This window comes from Octopus bimaculoides, chromosome 2, assembly GCF_001194135.2.
Source record: "Octopus bimaculoides isolate UCB-OBI-ISO-001 chromosome 2, ASM119413v2, whole genome shotgun sequence".
In the NCBI taxonomy this organism is placed as follows: Eukaryota; Metazoa; Mollusca; class Cephalopoda; order Octopoda; family Octopodidae; genus Octopus; species Octopus bimaculoides.
Window position 1 is genome coordinate 27943596 of NC_068982.1, and position 24892 is coordinate 27968487.

A 24892-nucleotide genomic window follows, 5' to 3' on the forward strand; every position below is an offset into this window, starting at 1 on the left:
TGTGTGAGGGGGTACTGAAAAGTTCCTGGTTTTAAAGGTATTGCAACCTTCTGAGTTTGATTACAGGGCTCAGAGAAACTGAAGGACTACCTCAATAAATGTGTGAATCTGAGAGGGGAATATTCTGAATAAAATCATAGTTAACTGATCCTCCTGTATTTTCTTTTACTGAAAGCCAGGAACACATATATATACTTGTAGTATGTGTGTGTGTGTGTGTGTGTGTGTGTGTGTGTGTGCATTCATTACTGTCTACTTATCTTCACATTGCATGATAGTTGTGAGTGTTGCCATCATGCAATTGGTGTTCTTTATCTCCAGTCTTCTGTAGAAATATGTCTGGTCATGGGGAAATATTACTTCACTTAGTAACAGATGAGGGTTGGTGACAAAAAGGATATCCAGCCATAGAAATTGCACCTCAACAAATTCTGTCTGACCCATGAAAGCTTTGAAAAATGGATATTAAAATGATGATGATGATTTCAATATTACTTAATAAGTGGAGATGAAAGATAGTCTGACCTTTATTGATCCAAGCATATACTGTGTGGAGATGAAGTGTGATTTATAACTATATGGTTTAGTGTTTGTTACTAATGCACAGCATGATGAACGAGTACCTTCTACTACAGCACAGGCTTCCTCCAATCTTATGAGTGAAATTTCATGGCCAAAAACCTTGTGGGAGCCTATGTGATATCTTGGTCTTAATCACAGGTCTTCTCGCATTGTGAAATGCAAAAGGTTGCAAGCCTGTGCTAGTCTGGTTGATCTACCTCAGTTCTCTCCACTCTTGTCCAATTAGGTCTTCTGGACTATTTGGTACCAGGCATTCTTGGTCAAGCCCTTTTCCTATTTTACTTGTTCTGGAGTCCATGTCATTGCAATCTTTGCTGGTCAAATGTCTGACAAGTGTAAAATTTGATCTGCTTGGTGAAACTGATACAGTAACATTGTGTTTTGCAGCAACTTGGATTTGCTTTTCAGAAGAATTTCTTCATGTGTGATTCTATCTTGCATAGTAAATTTGCAGATCTTCCACAAACATAGTTGATGGAGTTAATGTCCAACTTCTTAGCTGTCTTTGTGAGTAATTTTTCATGTTTCAATGCTATACAAGACTGATGACCGAACATGTCCATTATAAAATCAGAACTTCAATGAACTGCTGATGCTTTTAATCCTGATTTGGCTCTTGCACTGGAATATAGATTTTGCTTTACCAATTCTACTATACACTCTATTTAGTATCCTTCTGTCACCACTGCCGAAGTAGGAAAATTATCCACTTCTTCCACAATCAATGAAAATTGAAGTTGAGTTGTGGTATTAATCTACCTCACCTGTGGAAAGGTCAAGTTTTTTCTTCTTCCTTATTCTTCGTTATGAATGCAGTATAATATGTACCAGAGGAAGAAAATGGTCTGATGTAATTAATTGAATAAAACACTTGAGTGAAGTTGAATGACGGAAACAAATAAAAGAATGAAAGAGTACCTGTATGTATGTATGTATGTGTGTGTGTGTGTGTGTGTGTGTGTGTGTGTGTGTTTTCTTTATCAAAAGCAATGAGTCCAACAAAATACATTTTGCTTTACCTAGTGGCATGTCATGGACTAAATTACCAAAAGAATGACAGTTTCTTGTATACAGAAATCTATACAGAAAGGCAGATTTCTAAATATAAGTAACCATCATTCTTTTGATAATTTATTCCCTGATGTATTTTGTTAGATTTATTGTTTTACATGAAGCATATTGACACTTAGTCTTTGCATTTCTAAGTGACCTGACCATGTTCCCATGAACTAGTAATCTCAGGATTATGTATGTATGTGTTTGCAACCATACAAACATTCATACATAATATGATAAAATATACAAATATGGAATAAAGAAAACAGTGATACATGAAACTTTTGTAAATTTCAACATATAAATAGATCTTGTTTCTATTGCTTTGAATCCAAATTAAATATATTTTATTTTATTCTACAGGAGGGATGCAAACAACTATAAATAATACCCAATAGACAAAGGACATGATGTAATCTCATTGTCATGCTTTGACATTTAATTTTGAAACTAGAGAGGACATTATGAAGTTTACATGTAAACTCTTTACTCTTGTTATTTAGTAAATATTTATGTCATAAATAAGATTGATGTGAATCTGATACTTATGAATTCTGTGAGTGATGGTTTTATCTTGTAGGATCATCATATTTTAAAGTTATAATGGCAGCTTCAGCTAATATAAAGTTTTTTTTTTTAACTATACCACATGGTTAATATATCATTACATGAGACATCAAGAAATTTCTTTTCTATCTGCTGTAGCTGTTGTTGATGCCTTGTTGCTTTACTGTAATGTAAAGTAGGTAACCTAGTTAATAGGTCTCACAGACACAGCCATTCCTCAACTTCATTATTATGGTTTCAAGAATAAGGTCAAAAAATGAAGGAAAAGAGTTTTCGTCAATACCTCTCTAAATATCAAATACCTCATGCGTCTTTTCCCTTAGTTTACATTTTTGTTTCATGTCAGTGCATCTAGTTATGCATATGCATCTAACTGAGTATGAGTGTTTGTGTGTGTGTCATCATCATCATCATCATCTGTGTGTTGCAAATAATTTATAAATTCATTTGCATTCACACGCATGCACACACACACACACACACACACACACACACACACACACACACACACACACACAGCCACATATATATTTAACTTTCTTACAAACAAATACATGCAGACATAAGTAACAAAGTGCGTAATTTGACAATCCTCTGAATAATAGTAATCATAAATAGAAATTTGTCAGCATGTGATTTTTTTTGTTGTTTTTATTCAAAATTGTGTAAATGACATGCTTGCAGCATTATCCCCTTTTAAATCTTTCCATAATTCTCTATTCTATAGAAGTTGCAATTCAGTAAAATTTATATTTTTCGTGAGAATTTTTAATTACTGAAATCACAATGTAGATGTGTTCATATTGTTTCTTCTTTTGTACTTTTGGTTGATAAATACTTGGTAATTAATCAATGACCTGACAGCAAGGTCAAACAAATAGCTTTATTGTCTCTTTAATAAGTATTATTTAATAGAAATTACTGAAATTTTAAAGGAGATTCAGTTGTGTGAAATATAAGAGGATAATTTTTGTATCATAAAATAGAAGACAGAAAAAGTATAATTAAAGGTAAAATAATCAGAAGAAAAGCTATTTGGAATATTCTGGATTAAGGAAACATTTCACATGAGCTTATAGCATGATAAAACCAACACAGCTGTACCCAATGTAAGCTATGGACACATAAGAGGTGAGCAATATCAACAGGTGGTGTAAACAACAAATGGATGTATTAGTTTAACGCTCGGGAATAGAGAAAGTCTTTAATGTTTCGAGCCTACACTCTTCAACAGAAAGGAACACAGAAAGAAATAAGGAGAGAAACAAGGAGAGAAAAAAATATGTGTAGTGGTCAGCGATCTATCATGGCGAATGCCAGACAGAAGGGTCACACAGGCGAGTTAAGAAGAAGGGGAGATAACAAAGTAGTAGTGATCCCAAAACGAAGGTGCGTGTGTGTGAGAGAATACTGGTGATCTTAACGTATGCATGTGTGTATGTAGGTGTGAAGGTATGAAAATGTGGGGATGGGAATTGGTCAGTGCTGGTGTGTACGTGGTGGTGTGTTGTGATGTGATGTGTTGTGTGATATGGTGTAGTGTGGTGTGATGTGATGGTGTTCGGAGGTGGGGGAGGCGAGAGTGGGGAAAGCATGGGTGGGGTGTGGGTTAGGCTGATGGTGGGCGTAGAGGTAGGGGTATGTGGGTAGGCAGAGGTTGGGGTTAGGTGGAGTATGTGGATATGTATGTCATCTATCTATCTATCTATCTATCTATCTATCTATATATATATATATATATTTATATATGTGTATATGTATATATGTTATCTATCTATATATAAATATATATATGTCATCTATATATGTATATATATAATGTCATGTATATTATAAATATTATATGTGTACCCACATTTCTGTCAACTATACTATCCTGTACCACAAGAAACTCAGCACTAAACACACACCAAACTTTACACGTAAAGTTTCCCTTGTGGTGCTTTTTAATCTCAGTATTGACAAGGCTGTTAAATCTCAACAACAAACTCCGCTCTCTTACTGTAATTAATATTATAGCATAACATTACTGAATGTTTTTACGATGATAGTGATTATTGAAGAAATCATAAGCTTAATCCAGCCTTCCTTGTCACTTAGCTTTAGGAATATTTATACATCTACTCTTAGCCGCCTCTCCAATTATTGTTGTTATTAGGTTTGAGTGACTAAACACAAAACAGGTTATGTAATCTAACTAGAAGTGCTTAAGTGAAAATCTACAAATCAAATAAATTATTAACACAAATTAAAAAAAAAAAAACTCACACAGTCACAAATATGTATTCCCTGATGTAAAAGTCAATTTTAACATTAATCTCAAGTTGAATTGTCGAGTTTTGTTAACAAAAATGCAGGAATTATAAATGAAGGAATTCATCATCATCATCATCATCATCATCATCAAGGAAGTAATTGGCAGAATCATTAGCATGCTGGACAAAATGCTTAGTGGCATTTTGTCCATGATTATGTTTTGGGCTCAAATTCCACTGAGGTCATTATTATTATTATTATTATTATTATTATTATTATTATTATTATTATCATCACCACCATTATTTTCATTGATGCTTTTACTCTAGCAGATCTTATACTGGTACTATACTAAAAGAGTGAGTCATATCCAATGGACAAAGGTCTTTTGGATCATTCCTTCTCCTTCAACTTTCTACCACCCTCCTTAGAATCGCTGCCGTTCCTAACAAGGCTGTTTTCTGCAACAGCTCCATTCAGATGTTAATTCCTTGCTTCTCAAGACATATCCAACCTTTTACTTACTGCCCCCAGTGTACCAACATCAACCAGTATCACTTCTACATGTCTGATTCTCTATAGTTTCCTGATTTCCCATTCAGCTTTTGATATTTCTCTACTTTCTTACTTTCTTTCTCATTCATCCTGTGTTTCCACAGCAAAGCCATATCCACAATAATTGCATTTTCCTTCTTTTCTATGACAGCAATGTCAAGTTTTCTAGCCACAAAAAGATGGTTACACTGGATGGCCATATTCCATAAGATCTTAAATTGTTCTTTTCCAGCAACCTTTTCCAGTTGGTGCTCATACTATTTCTCACTTCTGCTCATGGTATACTTAAGACAGAGAGCTTCCAGTGAACCAATCTGACAATGTTGTCATGCCTTCTCTTGTACTCTTTTTGTGCGTGCATCTTACATTCACTAATAATGTGGTTTATTGTTTCACCTTTCTTACCACACAACTGACTTGTCAAGATTGAACATGATATAGTTGTTCTCAGTGTCTGTCCATGGGCTGTGAAGATAAGGGTTTCAGTTTCAACTCTCAAGCTACTTTTCCTAATCCATTCCCTAGATATTATTTTAGTCAACTGTTTCAGGCATTTCCTGTAAGAATTGCCCATACGTTTTCTTTTCTTTCCATCTATCCAAAGTGTCATTCTCTCAGTCTTGTTTAAATTCTCTTTTCCTTTGCTTCATCATTGCTTAGGATTTTTATATTTCTTGCTCCTGCCATCAATTTATCCTTTGAATTCTTTACATATCATACCAGATTATTTTTCTCAGAATTCACACACAATTCACAGCTAATGAAACCTCTTCCTCCTCTCTGTCACTTTTGAGGTGTAGAACCCTTTATAGTGTCATTATTTTCCTGGTCTTTTTATCATGCTCCTAAAGTTCATCAGTTCTCCATTCTGCCACACCAGCTTGGAGCTGCAACTACCCATGTGTTGACAGCCAGTATCCTATTCCTACCATTTAACTTTACCTTTAACATCAATTTCAGTCTTCATTTATATTCCTTTGATATCAGCTCTTTCGTTTCCTTCTCTTTGATTTGGTCTGTTTCCAGGATGTCTAAGTACTTATTCCCATTGTTGTCAATTTCTTCCATAACTTCCCTGTCTGGTGATATAATTCCTTCCATCTTATCAATTCTATCTCTCTTCAGTAGTAGCACCCCACACTTTTTTACACCACATTCCTTCCCTATGTCCATGCTGAATGTACGAACTGTCTGTCTGTCCATCATCACCATCAGTATTATTATTTCTAAGTGGTGAGCTGGCAGAATCATTAGCACGCTGGGCAAAATGCTTAGCAGCATTTCATTTGTCTTTATGTTCTGGGTTCAAATTTCACTGAAGCTGACTTTACATTTCTTCCATTTGGGGTCAGTGAAATAATTACCAGTTGAGCACTGGGGGTAATGTAATTGATTAACTTCCTCCCATAAAAAAATTTCAGTCTTGTACTTATTGAAGAAAGGATTAACATAGGAGTATTAGCATAGCTACAGGAAAACTAGCAAGCAGTCCACTCTGGATAACATCTTTTGGGGGAAATACTTTTAATTTGTATTTTGCTTTGTTTTTCAGTGGAGAGGCAGAACTTTCAAGGGCTGTCCCCTTCCTTCCCATACTACACAAACTCTAGCTATACCACTGCATAAGAGTAAATGTAGTTGGAAGTGATGAGGAAAAAACAGTTTATATAGGATGGGAAAAGATCAGAGAAGTGACAAGTCAGTGTCAGTACACTCGAGGTATTAAAATGGAGTGAGCTGTATTTCAACTTTTGCTGTAATAGAAGGACGGATTGCAGCTATTCATGAGAGGTTTGTCTGGATATTCTTATCTCAGACATTGTCAAAAGCTTTTCTGATACTGTGAGCAATTACTCTGATTTTGCTGATTTTTTTACAAATGCAAGAGATCTAGTTTTAATTTTCAGTTGGAACCTATTTCAATTACATTACTAATGCCCTTAGAAAAGACATGATGTTATGAAGGTTGTTTTCTTTCCTGAATAAATTTGTGACTTCATGCCCCTAGAGAAAAAAAAATGTTAATGCTTATTTGGTGGTGTGTGAATGTGTCTGGATATCCATAAATGTTTATGTGTAATTATAATTACTCACATTGTGTATATGCATGAATATAACTTTGCTAATATCTAATGTTTATGTAAATATTTAAACGATTGATTAGATTTATATACGTATTTGAGTTTGCTTTTAATAATTAGGTACATGAAATGGTGACATTTCTATAAGTAATAAATTAGACTGTAATGTGGTGGGAAAGCAACAACTGAAAACTAATTCAAGTGACTCTTCTGACTGTTTGCCTTTAGCAGTATTTCATTAACTAGCTGCCAACTAATTGATTGTTGCTAGCAGAAATGTGAGTATGACTATACATGCTGCCGTGTCTATATATTCTTTTTAATATATTATTATATAGTTGTAAAGCCATAAATTTATAGAAGCGTAAAATGGAGTATATTGTGATGTCCATACCTTTCAAGAAAGGTATTAGAAGTATAGATGAGAACTGTCTCTAACCAGCAATTGGAACTACCTTACAAAATGAGCTCATTAACTGCTGGTCCCTTACTCTGTAATAATCATTGTGTTTTTATTACTATTTAATTTGAGGCTGGGTTAGCCTTTTACTGTTAGCCTTTTTATTCTCTTAGAGTTAAAGACAAGTACTTATAAATAGTTAATGCAACATGTATTTTGTATGAGTGTTTGATTGGGAGTTTCAGAAGAACTGGCTGAGAAAGGACTGGGGAAAGAAAAAGTGCTTAATGAGGAGTTTAGTGTTGAAACAACTAAATGAGCAACAAATGGAGTTAATGTATAGAGTTAGGGAGTTATAGGGACAAAGCTGGTGTTGTACAGTAGAAATAATAGAGAAATGTCACATCTTGATTTATGAAAAGTGTTCATGAATTAAAAAAATGTTTATAAGTATTTTATTTAAAGTTAATATATCTCTGTCTCTTTCCATCACTATTTTGGTTTATTGTTTTGTAGGCTTTCTTCATTGCTATGGGTTTTAAATATTTGATAAATGGGGAAACTATCCATCTTAATGCCCATTGTAGTTGAAGTTGAGAATTCTCTCCTCAGCCCCCACATTTTCAACTAAGGGGTTTTCTTACAATTCTGGTTATCTCTTTTTATTCCCTGTGTTGATGACATATTCATGTAAGTTCTTACTATGTGCTCTGAGAAACACATTACAGTACACTGAACACTCCCCACAACTTCAACACCACTTAACTGACATGCACATCTTTCATAAAAGGGGACTTTCAATCTATCTTTCAACAAATATAAGACAACCTACTCATATCTCAGATATGTACCTATATCATGCTATTTGTTCCTTCAAAAATACTCTGACCTCTCTTGACAGTCACATTTTAATAAATGTTTTAACATTATCTAACTGTGTATATTCTCCAATCTCTCAAACTGAATTTAAGGTTCAATCCTGTATACAGTGTCACTAAAACAGAAGGGAAGGATGTAAGCTGCACGTGTGAGAAGTGTTTTGATGTATGAAAGTAAGTAAGGAATGTAGAGTAGCAGAAAAATCTTGACAAATCAGAAATGAAAATGGTTTGGTGGATAAGCAGAGTATTACTGAGAAGGGGAAAGACAAAATGAATTGCAGTGAACGATGGGAATTGAACCAATGGTAGATGTTTTGTAAAAAATGGGATAAGACAGTTGAGTCATGTGCTGAAGAAGGATGGAAGTGACTAGGTGGGAGGAGTGATGGAAATGAATGTAAAGGGAAGTAGTAGACATCAAAGGCAGAGGAAGACAAAGCTGAAGATGATGGAAGAAGAAATGAGAGGCAGTAGAAAGTGAGGAAGAAAGAGAATAAGACAAAATGGAACAGATTATCATGGGGCTCAGAAGACTATCCCTTGCTTTAGCATGGAATAATTATCATAAAATGTTTGTTGTTGTATTATGTCTTGGATACAGTGTCTGAGAAGATGAGATGAGCATGACTGGAATATGTTTATTATAAGTTTACTTGATCAGGTTGACCTGAGATAAAACAAAAATAATGACAAATGTTACTTTTGATTTTTGTAGCTTGTTTTCTGGTCCATTTCAGTAATCTTGCTGAACCATTTACACTTATGTAATCTCTTGTGTAAAGAGCAGGACAGCAATATGAAAAATAAAAAGAAAAAATCAAGAATGTATTCCATCCTATAAGAGCTATCTATAAATTATACTGCAAGTAGTTTGTGACCATCTTGAAATATATACTATATAATTTCATCTAGCATTATGGCTTGAAATAATAGACAAGAAAACCAATTTCAAGAATGCCATGTAAAATGCAATGCTGTGAAAGTCAGTCTGTGGCTATTTCTAACTCTTGGATATTTTGAATAAAAACAAATGAATGTAGTGACATTTAGTGCTGTTTTTCTTTTTAGAATGCTGAATAATCTCAAATAGACCATACATTGCAGAATATCAAATTATCCTAAATGTGTTTCTTATTCAGAATGAATGCACCACTACTACCTCCTATTGGCCAAGCCCATGATTCGCCTTATCAAGGAATTTTCCAACTTGATACAATTGAAGGTCGCTTACAGCAGCAAGAGCGATTGTCAGAAGTTCTGATTAATCAAGCTTTGAAAATTAAGGAAGAAATCCTCCAAGAATTAAGAGATGGTTCTGGTGCAAAAGTGCAACCAGCTAAACTGATGCTTAAGGAACATATTGCCATGATAACAAATGTTGTCAACAGTTTGAATCATGATATACAGGTAATCATTTTAATCACTAAAGTTTCATTGACCTAATTTGCTTATATAAAACAACTAATGGCCTTGGCCTGCGACATAAAAGAAAAGTAACATGATATGAAGCATGTTTACTTTAGTTTGTTATTCCAAAAAAGTTAATAACCAATAAAAAAGGACTCTGAAGATATGTGAAGTTCTCAATAAGGCATTGGTGAAGGACACTTGATGTTCAAAGAAATAAATCCTGATACTAAGTAGTTGCTATATTAACAGTAAACAGTAGCACAATTCATGTCTTAAAAGAGCTCTCTCTCTTTCTTTCTCTCTCTCTCTCCCTCTCTATCTCTCCCTCTCTCTCTCTCTCTCTCTCTCAACCCACAAAAATTCAGAAATACCTCTGCCTCTCTTTTTTTTTTTTCTATTCCAGTTATGTATTCTCTGCTACATGTTATGCATTCTCTGCAACATGTAACTAACTTTAGACCTTTCTTTCAAATTTACTAATCTTTTATAAACAGGGAATCCATCAAAATAGTCTTATAAACTGAACTAGAATTTTGGCACTAGTTGATATCACCAGGAAGCAAAACCATAGTACTGAAATTACTCTACTTATGAACAATATCCATCATCATCATCTATATCTGTTTTCCATGCTGTCATAAGTTGGATGGTTTAACAGGATCCTGTGAGCTGCAGGGCTGCACCAAGCTTCAGTGTTGCTTTGGCATGGTTTCTATAGTTGGATGCCCTTCCTAATGCCACTTCTGAAAATTTATTCAAAGATATTAACAATCTAACTTTATCCTCTACTTTCTTTTGAGCAACACAAACTAAAACCATTACAAACTCCAAAAATAATATCCCCGCGGCCCACCTTAATTTGCCATGACCTATCATAACAGTTATACATTTATAACATGGTTGAATTAATGTCCCAACAATTAGGTTTCCTCTCCCAATCAATAAATTACCTCAGTCCTGAACAGCTACTGACTTTTGACAAGCCCCAGGTGTATGTCACATTAAAATAATACTCACATACTCCTGGAATTGTACAGATTCTACCCACACAAACATTCAAGATTGCATCCCAAAATGACCATGTGGCCCTGTGGCACATAACCATTCTGTTGTGTTCTTTTTCTGACTCTTCTACCATTACTACAACAGGGTGTAATTTCGTTGCTCAACCTCCTCCTTTTATTATCCCTTGCATCCTGTCTCACAAATCTATCTTAAACACTTTGCTTATCCCTAAAATTGCAATTCCCTGGAAGTTCCCCTTTGACAAATTTTTCCTCACAGACATCGAGATGAACATCAATAGCATCAACTTCACCTGTCTGGAAAGGCCCGTAGAAAGTGTAGGCTCTAACCTGTCTCATACTAAATAATAAAACAAATCTTTTATGCAGGTCCTATAAACTTCACTTAGTTAAATTTTTGTGATAAATTCTGGATTTTGTCTTCTCTTCCAAATTATATTTCTACCCAGAATATCTTTTAACCCATATGAAAACCAAGATGTATTTTCTTCATTAGAAAATAGAGCTCGCATATCTGGTATTGTATATAAACAGTATATATATCTTGTAAGAAATCACTAGATGAAAGACAAGCTAACATTCACTAAAATTATTAAACTATTTGCCCACTGTTAAATTTCATATTTCATTTATCAGATGTTCCTTTGAATGGTTATCATTTAGTAGTTAGAAATTCTAGATTGAAATTCTAGAGAGGGGAACATCTGAGTAACAAGAGTTGGTCAAAAGTTTTTACATGGACTCTAGATACTGAGAAACTTTAAAAATTGACAAACTTACATTAAAGTTGGAATTTGATATACTGTTAGCTCACACTAATTTTCAGTAACTTTAATCTCAAATCCTTTTAGTTTGTAAAAGGAGCTAAAAGTGGTAGAAAAGAATAAGAAATATGTATCATAATTTACATTGAATATAACTTTTACCATTTCATCATCGGTCAGCTCTTGTTAATTTCCAGTATTTTTCAGTCAATTTCTTAGCGTCCATCTTCCTTATATCTCTGTATCCTCTCATAGTTCTTGATCTGATATTTTCAGTTTCATTCCTTACCACAGTTTTAGTTTTTCCTGACACAAATTATCATTTATTTCCACATCTCTCCAGCTTTTCCAAATTAGTCCAGTCTTTCCAGCAGATACATGCAGATGATTATTTCCTATTTAAAACAAATGGTAAGGTAGTGGTGGTGGGGCTCTGAAAGGGGTGTCAGGAAGTAACGTCCCAGCCTTCCTGAGCTAGTTTTCCACCACATTTGGTCTCAGGACCACTCATGTCTAGAAACTGAGGTTGAGGGTAAGCAAGGGCATGCTCCCTGTAGAAAATCCAGCTCCAAAAAAGCCTCATGGTAGCAAAGGAGAATGGACACCAGCCAGCCAGCCCAAAGGTTGAGGTGGGCTGCACCTTGCTACCTTGGTTGCTATGGCATTGAGGTAGATCTGGCGACCCCCGTTAAAGAGGACAAAACTTGGATTTAAAACACAGGATGATGATGATGATGATAAGCAAACTGACTCCAATTTCCGACACAGAAAAGACTCAAGTTGTTTCCTCCACATTTTTCTTTAACTAATCAAACAACATCAACAACTTTTCTAAAATTACTTTTCTAACATCTATTATTTAAATATAAGCATTGCACTCTTCTGACATACTTCTAATCTTAATACAGTTGAAAAATTCTTTATCTAAAATTTCAGAATCTGAAGACCTCCAAAATTCAGAAGTTTTTTGAAGCATTCGGGAGGCAATCATTACTTCTACATTGCTCTAACAATAAAAATGCTGACTTTTTCTCAGTTTTCATTTTATTTTCCTATAATCATGCTCAATGCTTTGTTTTATGTTACTTGAAACTTAATACCAGTATACTAAAAAATAAAATCCATGCAAATTATGTGTACCTTTTAATCTTTTCTACTATCAGCACAAAACCAGAAATTTGTGGGGGAGGGGTTAGTTGATGTAATCAACACCAGTATTTAACTGGTACTTGTTTTATTAACTTCAAAAGGATGAAAAGCAGTTGTCCTTGGCAGAATTTGAACTCAAAATGCAAAGATGGACAAAGCACCTCTAAGAATTTTGTCTGGCATGCCAACGATTCTGCCAACGATTCTGCCAGCTCACTGCCTTCTGCAATCTTTTAATCAAAGCATGACATGGTAGGTGGAGAATCAGTCTCCACCTACCATGTCATGCTTATCTTTTTTTTATGGTATTATTTATAAATAAATTTATTAAATTATATAAAACTATATTCAGGGCTTATGTATAAACTATATTATGAAATATAAATGGGTATTGTGTTTAGACTTGGGTTCCATCCTGAAGCTGTCCCATTTTATAGATGCAAATATAAAAATACTTTGAAATCCAAAAACATCTGAAATCTGCAACATTTTCAGCCCCTGGAATGTCAGATAAAGTATTCTCAACTGTACTATCGCATAGTTATTGTGATTGTAAACAAGTATACCAGAAATGGTAACTAGAGAATTAGAAAAGTACATCTGTTATTACAATAAAAGAACAGTCAAGTTCATAGCAAGAAAACTAATTTTATATCTTGTTAGTTCTCCACAGTATGTGAATAGAAGTGTTGTTCATTGGTTGAACTGGTAGAGCACCAAACTAAACACCCTGCAGATCTTAGTTATGTTCCTTTAGGTTTTGAGTTCAAATCATCCTAAGGTCAGTTTTGTTATTCATCCCTCTGGGGATGATAACATAAAGAACAAGTCAAGTGCTGGAGTTGATGTGATCAACTATAGTCCTATCCTAAATTTGTAGTCTTGGACCTAAATAAGAAATCATGATTTGTTTCACATTCACCTTGTGCATGTGTGATTAATAACTATACTATACTACGGTTGAGAATATTTTGTCTGACATTCCTGGGACTGAAAGTGTTGCAGATTTAGATGTTTTTGGCTGTGTGATTAAGGAGCTTGCTTCCCAGCCATCTGGTCTTGGGTTCAGTCCTTGCATGCAGTACCATGTGAAAATAACTTTTACTATACTCTTAGGCCAACCAAAACCTTTCGAGAGGAAATTGTAGATGGAAACAGGAAGAAGCCTATCACACACACACACACACACATGTATGTATGTATAAGTTGTGTGGTAAGAAGCTTGCTTCCCAACCACATGGTTTCAAGGCCAAAACTTTGACTTTCATCCCTTTGATGAAATAAAGTATCAGTCAAGTACTGGGGGTTGATGCAATTGACATGTGATATCTCCTCAAAATTGCTGGGCTTGGACCCTGCAATGGACCAACATCCTGTTCAGGAAGAATGTTGTGATTTTGGTGTCTTATATGCCATGAAAATTGAGTAAGTGCCATATGAGTTGAAGGGCTTGTGAAAAAAAAATGTAATTTAATGCAGGGAAATAATTATGCAGTGAATAAAAAATAAACAAAACAATATCAGGCACAAGACTACAAATTTAGGGTAGGACTATAGTTGATCACACCGACTCCAGCACTTGATTTGTTCTTTATACTATCATCCCCAGAAGAATGAATAGCAAAATTGACCTTAGGATGATTTGAACTCAAAACCTAAAGGAACATAATTAAAAATATTAGGTTTATAAGCCCTAACATTCATTCTATAATTGCTCACGAGCATATAGCGTAATGGTTAAAAGCACAGGCTACTAACCCCAAGATTGCGAGCTCAATTCCAGGAAGTGCCTTGGATAAATAATAATAATAATAATAATAATAATAATATCAGCAAAACAATACCTTGGGTTGAAATTCTACCCGGACGCCTGATGAAGGCTGGAGAGTAAATCAGCCAAAACATTGTGGTAACAACAAACAAGATGAGGACACATATCTGTCCAATGTAAATAATGAAAACAATATTAGTCAATGACTAATATTGTAATTATTTTAACCAACATGGGAGACAACTCTGAACATATTTTGGTATTATTGTGATTTCATCAGCCAAGTGTAGACTTCATCCTACTTATTTTAACAAGCATGGGAGACAGCTCTTGTTACGTTTTGGTACTATTGTAATTTCATTTGCTAAGTATAGATTTCATTATACTTGCCAAAGTAGTGATGAGCAAATAATGAAATAAGTTTACAAGATCGACTGTGTGTAAATTGACATCTCCTTCAGGAGACAGCAAAGAGATTAACAAAGTGGAATTGTATTTGTTGCTACATTGAAGGTTGAGCAACTAAACAGAAGTAGTATAAATGTATTAGATGAAGCAGTTTAAATTAATGACGCAGGATCTTTTTAGCAAGTGTATTCTTCATAAATAATGTTTGAACCAACAGGGAACTGAAACCAGGTCATTGTTAGAGTGCTTGAAGATATTCTTCATAGTCTTAAGCCTTTAAGGTCAATATAAATAGTTGATACTTTGAGTGTGTGTGTGTGTGTGTGTGTGTAAAAGTTATAAGAAAGAAAGAGGAGAAATTAGGCATGTGTAATTGTTTCCATAACACCAATAAATTACAACCTCAAATATTTAACACATGTTCTGATTAGTTATATGAAACAAATACAAAAAAATATGTATGCATACACACACACACATATTGTATCTGTATCTATCTGTCTATCTTTATATATATATGTGTTTATGTACATATATGTTTGTGTATGTATATATATATACATACGAACATATATATATATATATATAAACAATATATGAGTATATGCATATATATGTACATGTATGTATATACCTTCATCCACATGTACATATAGATACATAACTGGGTACATGACGTGGCAAAAGAACATGGACAAAATGGTAAACAAGGTGCAACAAACAAGCAGGCCATATAGAAACATCCCCTTCATCAGCTGCCACCATTAAAACCCCGGCATTTCGAAGAATTAAGGCAGTATGAATCGTTAAAATGGTTCTTCCCATGAACACAAATTAAATTGTTTTCGTGGAGGGTAGTGGTGGACGGAAAACAAGACAGGAAAACGAAACGGTGAAATAAACAAACAAAAGGCTGTACAGCCGGACGTGAAGTGTGTATGTATTGAATTGTTAAATAATCTGAATGGAAGCAATGCAAGGGGAAACTAGAGGAACATAATTAATAACCACACACAAAATCCAATATATATGTATATTTTCCTACATTAATAAAATTGATATAAATGTTCCAAATATATAAATATATAAATTTATATATATATATATGAATTATACAATTACATACCAGCCACTCCAGTGGCTGGTATGTAATTGTATAATTTGTATTTCTGGATTGGATTTTTTTTGCATTATGTGTAAGCATCCTGATGAGGGAAGTGTCAGTTTTTAAAAATATGAAATATATCTTATTACTTGGCACGTCTCTGAAACGGTCCGTAGGTGGAACTTTTAAATCTTTGTAGTATTTTTGTGGTATTTTAGTATATAAAATTGAATTTAATTGAGTTTTTACCTGTAAATTTGGATTTTTATCCCTAATATTATTATTATTATTATTATTATTATTATTATTATTATTATTATATATATATATAGTTTTAGGGAAAAGAACCAAGTTTCATGAACTCATCGATGAAAATCTACTATCACATATAGAAAAATTAACAATTAAAAGCATAATAAATTAGTATAATATAATACAAAGTAAATATCATATGATATCATAAGATATTTACTTTGTATTATATTATACTAATTTATTGTGCTTTTAATTATTAATTTTTCTATATGTGATAGTGGATTTTCATCGATGAAACTTGGTTCTTTTCCCTAAAACTATATATTTATATATATTTTAATCTGTAAAGCTCAATTTAATTTTAATTTTTTATAAATTGATTTTAATTGAGTTTTTACCTGTAATTTTGGATTTTGTCCCTAATATTATTATATATATATATATATATATGAGGGGCTACCCAAAAGAAACCAGAAATTTGCAATATTATTTTATTCACTTAGCTTTACATGTTTACACTTTTATTGCCTTCAAAGTATTCTCTATTTGAAGCAATGCATCAGTCCAAACACATTTTCCATTGTTTGAAGCAGTGCTGGAACTCTTGCAAAGTGATGCTTTTAACACCTCCGTCATTTTTTCTTCACCACTTTTACATCTGCAAATTCCGTAGCACCATCTTTCGTCACCAGTGATGACCTTCGAAAAAAGGTCTGGATCAAATTCCAACCGTTCTTTCAGTTCGTGACATGGATTCAGTTGTGACTGCTTTTGATCTTCCATGAGCAAACGAAGCACAAATTTTGCTGCAACTCTTTTCATTCACAATACCTTACTCAAAGTTCATTGGCAGGAGCTCCAGAATACACCAATCATATCAACAAGTTCATTGATTGTTTGGTGATGGTCCTCCAAGATCAGTTCCTGAATTTTCCTTATGTTTACATGTGTTTGGGAGGTCGACAGATACTCTGAATAACATGGGGTCTTCAAGCAACAAAAGTCCATTCCTAAAGCGTGTAAACTTGTGTTTTGCCCATAGCAGTGTCCTTGTAAGCTGTTAGAAGCATGACAACTGTTTCAACCACCGTTTTCCCCAGCAGTGAACAGAATTTCAAAGAAGTATGCTGTTCCTTTGTTTTAGCCATCGCAAAAATCGACAAACAGGGGAGAAGCACTGCAAAACAAAGATGCACCACATGGCAGTAGGGTCAGCATACTAATGTTTTTAGGTCATATAAAGTGGCTTCTAGCGGTGGAGGCCTGAACAACAACAGGCTTGTCCCACAGAGAACGTTTCCAGTTACTTTTGGGTACCCCTTGTATATAAATAAAGAGTGAGAGACAAAGAGAATATAAGGTAATATAATTATATATTTGTATGTGTTTGTATGTATGTATGTGTCTGTGTATGTCTATATTCATGCCTTACTTTACATTTACCAGTGTAAAGTGGTGTATTGCACTGTGTCCCTTTATGTTAATATATATAACATACTCAGTGTATAGGGCTGTTTCAAATAAGTACTGGATTCTATATGATTGGCTAAAAACTCTCTTCAAGAGATTTTAGTCAATCATATAGATTTTGGCTGCAGTCTAGTAACTGAAACTAGTAAAAGAATCAAAGAATTTATCTGAAACTCTGGTATCTTTAATATCTATGTTTTGAATCATGTTAAAGAGTGTAGTGAAATCGTTTTATGTTTAGCAATCTATATAGCTTTTTGTTTTAACATTCTGCATAGTCTTATTTATTTTACCATGAAAATTTTGCTACTTGGTCCTTTGGGGTTAAAGTGTTTCTCAGACATTTAGTATTACTTGTTTTTTTTTTTTTGTTTTTCTTTCATTTATTTAAGATACTTACAATGATAGATAAAATCTGAACGCTTTCATTAAGATTTGCTTGGTTAAAAAAATATAAAAAGAACTCTAGAAACACTACAGCTGTTCAAACAGTGTTGACTGTAACAGAAACAAGAAAATTCCTTTAAACAGCAACAGAAAAGATGTGACGGAAACAAAGATCACAAATATTATGGCATGATAGTTAAATTTCCTTTCAGCACACCTGATGTAATTCATCATCAAAATCAGATAAATTTTGTTTGCGTGTGTATGTGTGTGTGTGTGTGTGTGTGTGTGTGTGTGTGTGTGTGTGTGTGTCTGTGTGTCTGTGTGAATATATTTGTACATCTATCTATGTAATATATGTGTGTGTTGGTACATATATGTGTGCATGTTTTGTCGTCATTTTTCTAATGCTTTTTCTTTTTGTACTGGCATGGGTTGGACAAGTTTTCCTAAAGTAATGAATAAAATACAACTAGAAGCCCTTCCTGTGACTAGCACTTATGTTGTTTGTCGCTACACATAATGACATGGTGCAACTATTCTATTAGGAACACACACACACAAACACACGTACACACATTCATATTTATAATATGGCAGTTTAAAAATAAACTGGCACATCATCGAAATCTGAAAGCTCTGAGATAAACCATGATTGAACAATGTGAAGGAATTTCACAGTAATCTGAATGTTAAAAAGTTGAGTGAAATGGTGATACTATAGACATCCTTTAATGACATTACAACCACTTGCTCTACACTTTCAAAGACCTCTAGAATGAATAAAACTCTTACTTGGTAAACAAGTAAGGGTTGGCTATGGGAAAAGCATCCAGCCATGAAAATCCTGCCTTAAATAACTCTTTATCACACCTATACATGCATGAAGGAAACAATTGGTCATATGAACAAAAGGGATTGTGTGGTAAGAAGCTTGCTTCCCAACCCCATGGTTCTGGGTTCAGTCCCACTACATGGCGCCTTGGGCAAGTGTCTTCTACTATAGTCTTGGGTTGACCAAGGCCTTGTGAGTGGATTTGGTAGCGGGAAATTGAAAGAAGCCTGTCGCATATATATGTATGTATGTATGTATGTATGAGTGTGTGTGTGTATGTGTGTGTGCGTGTGTGTGTGTGTGTGTGTGTGTCCCACCACCACTTGGCAACTGGTGTTGGAGTGTTTACATCCCTGTAACTTAGCAGTTCAGCAAAAGTGATCAATAGAATAAATACCAGGCTTTAAAGGAAAAACACACTGGGCTCAATTCATTGAACTAAAATTCTTCAAGGCAATGCTTCAGCATGGCTGCAGTCTAATGACTGAAATAAGTAAAAGAATAAAATAAAAGAATATACACTGTAAAGTGGTTGGCATTAGGAAGGGCATCCAGCTGTAGAAACCATGCCAAAGCAGACACTAGAGTATGATACAGTCTTTGACTCACTGGATCCTTGCCAAACTGTCAAACCCATATGAAATAAAAATTAAATGACAACAACAATGACGATGATGATGATGATGATGGTGATGGTGATGGTGATGATGATGATGATGATGATGATGATGATGTGTATGTGTGTGTATGTATAGATATTTGGTTGACTCTCCAATTGATTTGGATGTATGTGCATTCATTTGTCAATCAACTGGAAAACCTTCTCATTGAATTAGCATGCAAAGTAGCTCATATCCTATAGATATACTCCTTACTCTTTACTCTTTTACTCTTTTACTTGTCTCAGTCATTTGACTGTTGCCATGCTGGAGCACCACCTTTAGTTGAGCAAATCGACCCCAGAACTTATTCTTTGTAAGCTTAGTACTTATTCTATCGGTCTCTTTTGCTGAACTGCTAAGTTATGGGGACGTAAACACACCAGCATCGGTTGTCAAGCGATGTTGGGGGGACAAACACAGATACACAAACACACATATATATATATATATACATATATATATATATATATATATATATATATATATATATGACAGGCTTCTTTCAGTTTCCGTCTACCAAATCCACTCACAAGGCTTCAGTCTTCGGAAGACACTTGCCCAAGGTGCCACGCAGTGGGACTGAAACCGGAACCATGTGGTTGGTAAGCAAGCTACTTACCACACAGCCACTCTTGTATACATAACATGATTTTTAGGTAGAATCAATGTGACTAAGTTGGGCTTTTGAATTACCAATACAATTCATTGATGTACTTCAACACAGCTTCCATCAACTAAGTGCTATGACAAAGGCATTTGTCTATGAATGCCATACAATAGGATTGAACCTGGGCACTTCATTGTTACAAAGAAAATTAATTACTGTATTTTAATGTGTATAAGGAACTCCCTAATTTGGAGATTTGAGGTTCGAGGAATTAAGTAATTTATTAAGTAATTTATTAATACTATAATACTGTCCATGTATAAGAAACTCCCATATTTTTAAAACTAATTTTTGACAAAAAAGGGTCCCTTATACATGTTAAAATAGGTAATCCCTCAGCCTGCCACACACACACACACACACACACACACACATATATTGGAACAGTGGATCTCGAAGCACATGAAGCTATAAATTGCAGCATGTAAATAATAGGTTTAGAAAACCCTTTTGAATAGTAAAAGTAGAAAGCCTGCTATGTTTACAGGAGATATGAGTTTGTGGCTCATGAGCAGCCTTCAACTTTTTCTAACCAAAAGCATTTTTCACTTCTTCAATTCAACATTTATATGCTATTATTTATAACTTTGTGAGCTTCAAGATCCAATGTTCAGAAGAAGAAGAAGAAGAAAAAAAAAAGAATCATTTCATATTCTCTGGTAAGTTTAAAAGTTCTTTTGACAAAAATACAATACAAGGTGGGCCAAAATCATGCACAAAACAAATTCAGTACATTCTGGAATTGTCAAAATCATGCTTCAGTTTTTCTAAAATAACTAAAGTAATGATGAATACACATGTACTTGTACATGATAAACAAACTGAATAATGATAATAATGTAATATAAATAGAATGTCAACTGTTTTGGTGCATGACTTTTGGCTCACCCTGTATGTGTGCGTGTGTGTGTGTGTGTGTGTGTGCATGTTTGAAAATATACACACACAGATATATATTGTTGTAACCATATTTAGAAAACAAAGTAAAAATAGTCAAGAAAATGCTCTGCATGATAACCGAGATATACAACAATGTCATTTCTTTATGGTATTCAATTTATAGAGTGTCACTTATAATCACTTGGCTAGAAACAATCAGATACATTCAGACTATATCCACCAACAATAGCTATTACAGGCTAATGTGGGTGGGTAGGTGTGTCAACATGGTCACATGACTTGCTAGAACTAGCAACCAAATTTCCTTAAAAGTCGTAATGAAAAAAAGGAGGATACATTTGGATAATGTAGTCTCAGATATACTATACTTTTGGTCGCGAACTATCTTATGTTCGCGAACTATCTTCTGTTCGCACCATCAGAACTGATCTGGGGTTAAACCACAACATTAGCAATTATGACAAAAGCCAACAGTAATAATATACCCTTTCTTTAATTCATATAATTCTTCCTCACCATCTCTCCACTGTGATAAATATTTATATCAGCATAATGCTTTCATGCTATTTATATTTCAGTTAGCTTCCTGTTGGCAGTCATCCCACACAACCTTCAGTGACATTCAAATTTTGATAATTTTTTTCCTGTTTTTACGACTTACTGGTCTAGTTAAGTTATTTTGTACTTCAGTACTCATTGTGACAGCTTTTGGCAGCTTGCTTGTTGACACTGTATTGGAACCACTTGAATCGTGATTAAACAGATAATTTATAATGAGCTATTTCAGCTAGAGGAAACCTGGTGCAAATTCTGTCATATGGATTAAGTTTTATCTCATTCATTGACTCATTTGTATCAAGCCAGTCTCTCTGCCCAACCCTTACATTCCATACATCTTTCTGAAGAAACTTTCCTATACTGCCTTCAGCCCACATCCCACAGTTGCATTGAAATATTGTCTGTCTCAGATTTTAAATGTGTCCCCAGCTTTTAAAAAGTGTGTCTTTAATAAACTGCTTAGCAACTTGTCTAAACATTTGCTGTAAATATTTAGAGAAAAAAAGAAAAAACTAAAATTTTAAAAAAGTTATAAATTTTTTTCTCACAATACTAAAGTCTAAACCAGGTTATTTTTTCAAACTAGTTTTGTTTTGTTATGCTATATTATATCATATTTGTTTCTTTGTTTTGGTCATTCATACAGTTCAAAGAACATTAAAGAATTTGTGTGGGAGTTCAGCTGGTTTAGCTGTTTTCGTATTTTATTACAAAACTTTGTTTTAGTAATGAAGCAATATTCCATATAACTGCCAATTACAGATAAAATTGTTCTTTTATTCTGTTTGTGTGCAATAAATAGGGTATATGTATATCACTTAATCTAGAGACTTTTCTTTTGATAATTATTCAATATTAATAACTTTTTATCAAATGAGGTTTTTTCTTCATTAGAATTGGATAATATATAATGAAAATGAAAGTTCTAGAAGGATTTTATGGTGCTACTATAGTATGATATCTACCTTGTTATTTGTGATCTACTGCAAACGACAATACTACACTCTGCCCAACAACCCACTTACAGCCTTCAGCAATTAATTCTAGCCCATTTAGTTGTTCACACAAACACCACGCTGGCCAGAGACTTTTACAAAAAGTGACGATGAAGTAGTGTCCTTTTTGAGAGAGCACAATCTTATTGACCAGGTAGGAAATGTACCTCCTCGTTATAAATGCAGAACACAAATGCAAGAAAAAAGAAAGAGGAATAGAGCAGTTGATAGATATCAACAGTTGGTAGATATCATACTATAGTAGAAAATTAATAGTAGATATCATACTATAGTAGAAAATGGATGGTAGAGGTCGTACTATAGTAGCACTGATTTTATTCTGAGAAAGATTGGAAAAATTACCTTTCTTGCACTGATCTGGACAACGAGGCCCAATGAATTGATAAGGGAAATGGAGACAAGTTTTACCCAGCAGATTTAGACGATGTATTGTATAGTTAGGGAAATGCAGAGAGCAAAATGCTGTATAACAGAAGAGACAAATGAAACATGTATTGTGGGTGGGTCAGTGATAAAAGAGTTTTACAAAAATATTTTTTCTTATCTCAGTTCAACAGCATTTTTCCTTGAGTTGTTCTATCGTTAAGAAATCTCATAACCCACCACCACTACAGTTAATCTCAAGAAAGATTGGTAAAGATAAATTGGTAAACTACCATAATTTCTAAAACTAGAGGAAAATAATTCATCAAAAGTAAGATGAGGTTGCAAGTGTCTATAACATAGTTCAGTTTGTTTGAATATGAGGTAAAGTTTAAGTAAACTTGTAAGGTTGAAAATAGCATTGTGTTTGTAGAAAAGCTTTTAAAATGTTTCAACTCATAGAATAGAGGACAAGCAACTGAGATAGATAGGGCAAATTTATTCTGCAAACACAATGAAACCATGCTATCATGAATAAATAGGTATAAACTGATAAATATAAATAACAATGGTTTCATTTAAATGTTTCCATGTCAATATCGGTTAAACTGGTTTTGTGTATTTTCAACTATTTATGTTATCGCCTAATTCTTTTGTAACATCTCAGTCTATTGGAGAAGATAGAGCCTCTGAGTTTAACTGCACAAAACCTTGACATTGATAGAAAAAACTGTGTGGAAGCCTGTTTAATTGTCTGATTTAACTACCACTCCTTACACACATGCACGCACGCACATATGACTTTGTTCTTGTCAAACCATCCAACCCAGGCCAGCAAGGACTGCTGTTTTCCATGCTGGCATGGGTTAGAGACAGTTTGACTGGGGCTAGTAAGCTGGAGAGCTGCATCAGGTCCCAGTTGTCTGTTTTGGCTTGGTTTCTATGGCTGGATACCCTTCCTAATGCCAACCACTTTACAGAGTGTACTGAGTGGTTTTTACATGTCACTGGTACAGGTGCCTTGTACGTGTCACTGGCACAGGCGCCCTATACATGTCACTGGCACTGTCAATGAACATGATTCACTTAGCATGTAATGATAGTCATCATTTAACAATGACCACTATTCACTGTACATATAATCATAATCATAATTTAACTTCTTATGTTCCATGCTGGCATGAGTTGGATGGTTTGACTTGGATCCAATGGTTTCAAGGACTGCATCATACTCTAGTGTCTACTTTGGCATTGTTTCTTATGGTTGGGTGCCCTTCCTAATACCAACAACTTTACAGTATATACGAGGTGGTTGTCTTTCCTTTGTGCCACCAGCTCTATTGCAGTCATTATGCAGAGAGACTTTATGCCAAAAGATGAGAGGAGGGGTAAGAGCAGATTCTTATTGAGGAGCTACTTGACAACTCACATTTAGAAGAATCAGTAGGAACAGCAAAGAGATAAATAGTGGTGATGCGGTGTCCAGGTGGACCCTAAAAGTATGAAGTGAGCAGAAGTGAGAGTACCACATAAAAAGTATTCAGTAATCTCTGTGGAGTGGTTAGTGGAGGTAGGGCGTCCAGCTCTAGAAACCAAGCCAAAGCAGACTATGGAACCTGATGTGGCCTCAGGCTTTACCAGTTTCTGTCAAGCCACCAAATCCATGCCAGCTGGGAAAACGAACGTTAAATGATGATCGATCACACACACGCCCCCCCCCCACAGACACACACTTAAATAAAGACATAAATTATTTATACATATATATA

General features: G+C 34.4%; 1 protein-coding gene across 2 annotated transcripts in view; it reads left to right on the forward strand.

Annotated features, from left to right (window-relative positions):
* The window catches only part of LOC106872738 (protein FAM81A), a 124648-nt gene that overhangs the window by 8656 nt on the left and 91100 nt on the right, over positions 1 to 24892 (forward strand). Inside the window, exon 2 of one of the 2 annotated variants that reach the window (XM_014919821.2) lies at positions 9518 to 9785. The exons of the other annotated variant lie outside the window; for it this stretch is intronic. Coding sequence (XP_014775307.1) covers positions 9519 to 9785 — 267 coding nt within the window. The 5' untranslated portion in view covers position 9518. The remainder of the gene's footprint in view (positions 1 to 9517; positions 9786 to 24892) is intronic. 2 annotated transcript variants of the gene reach the window in all.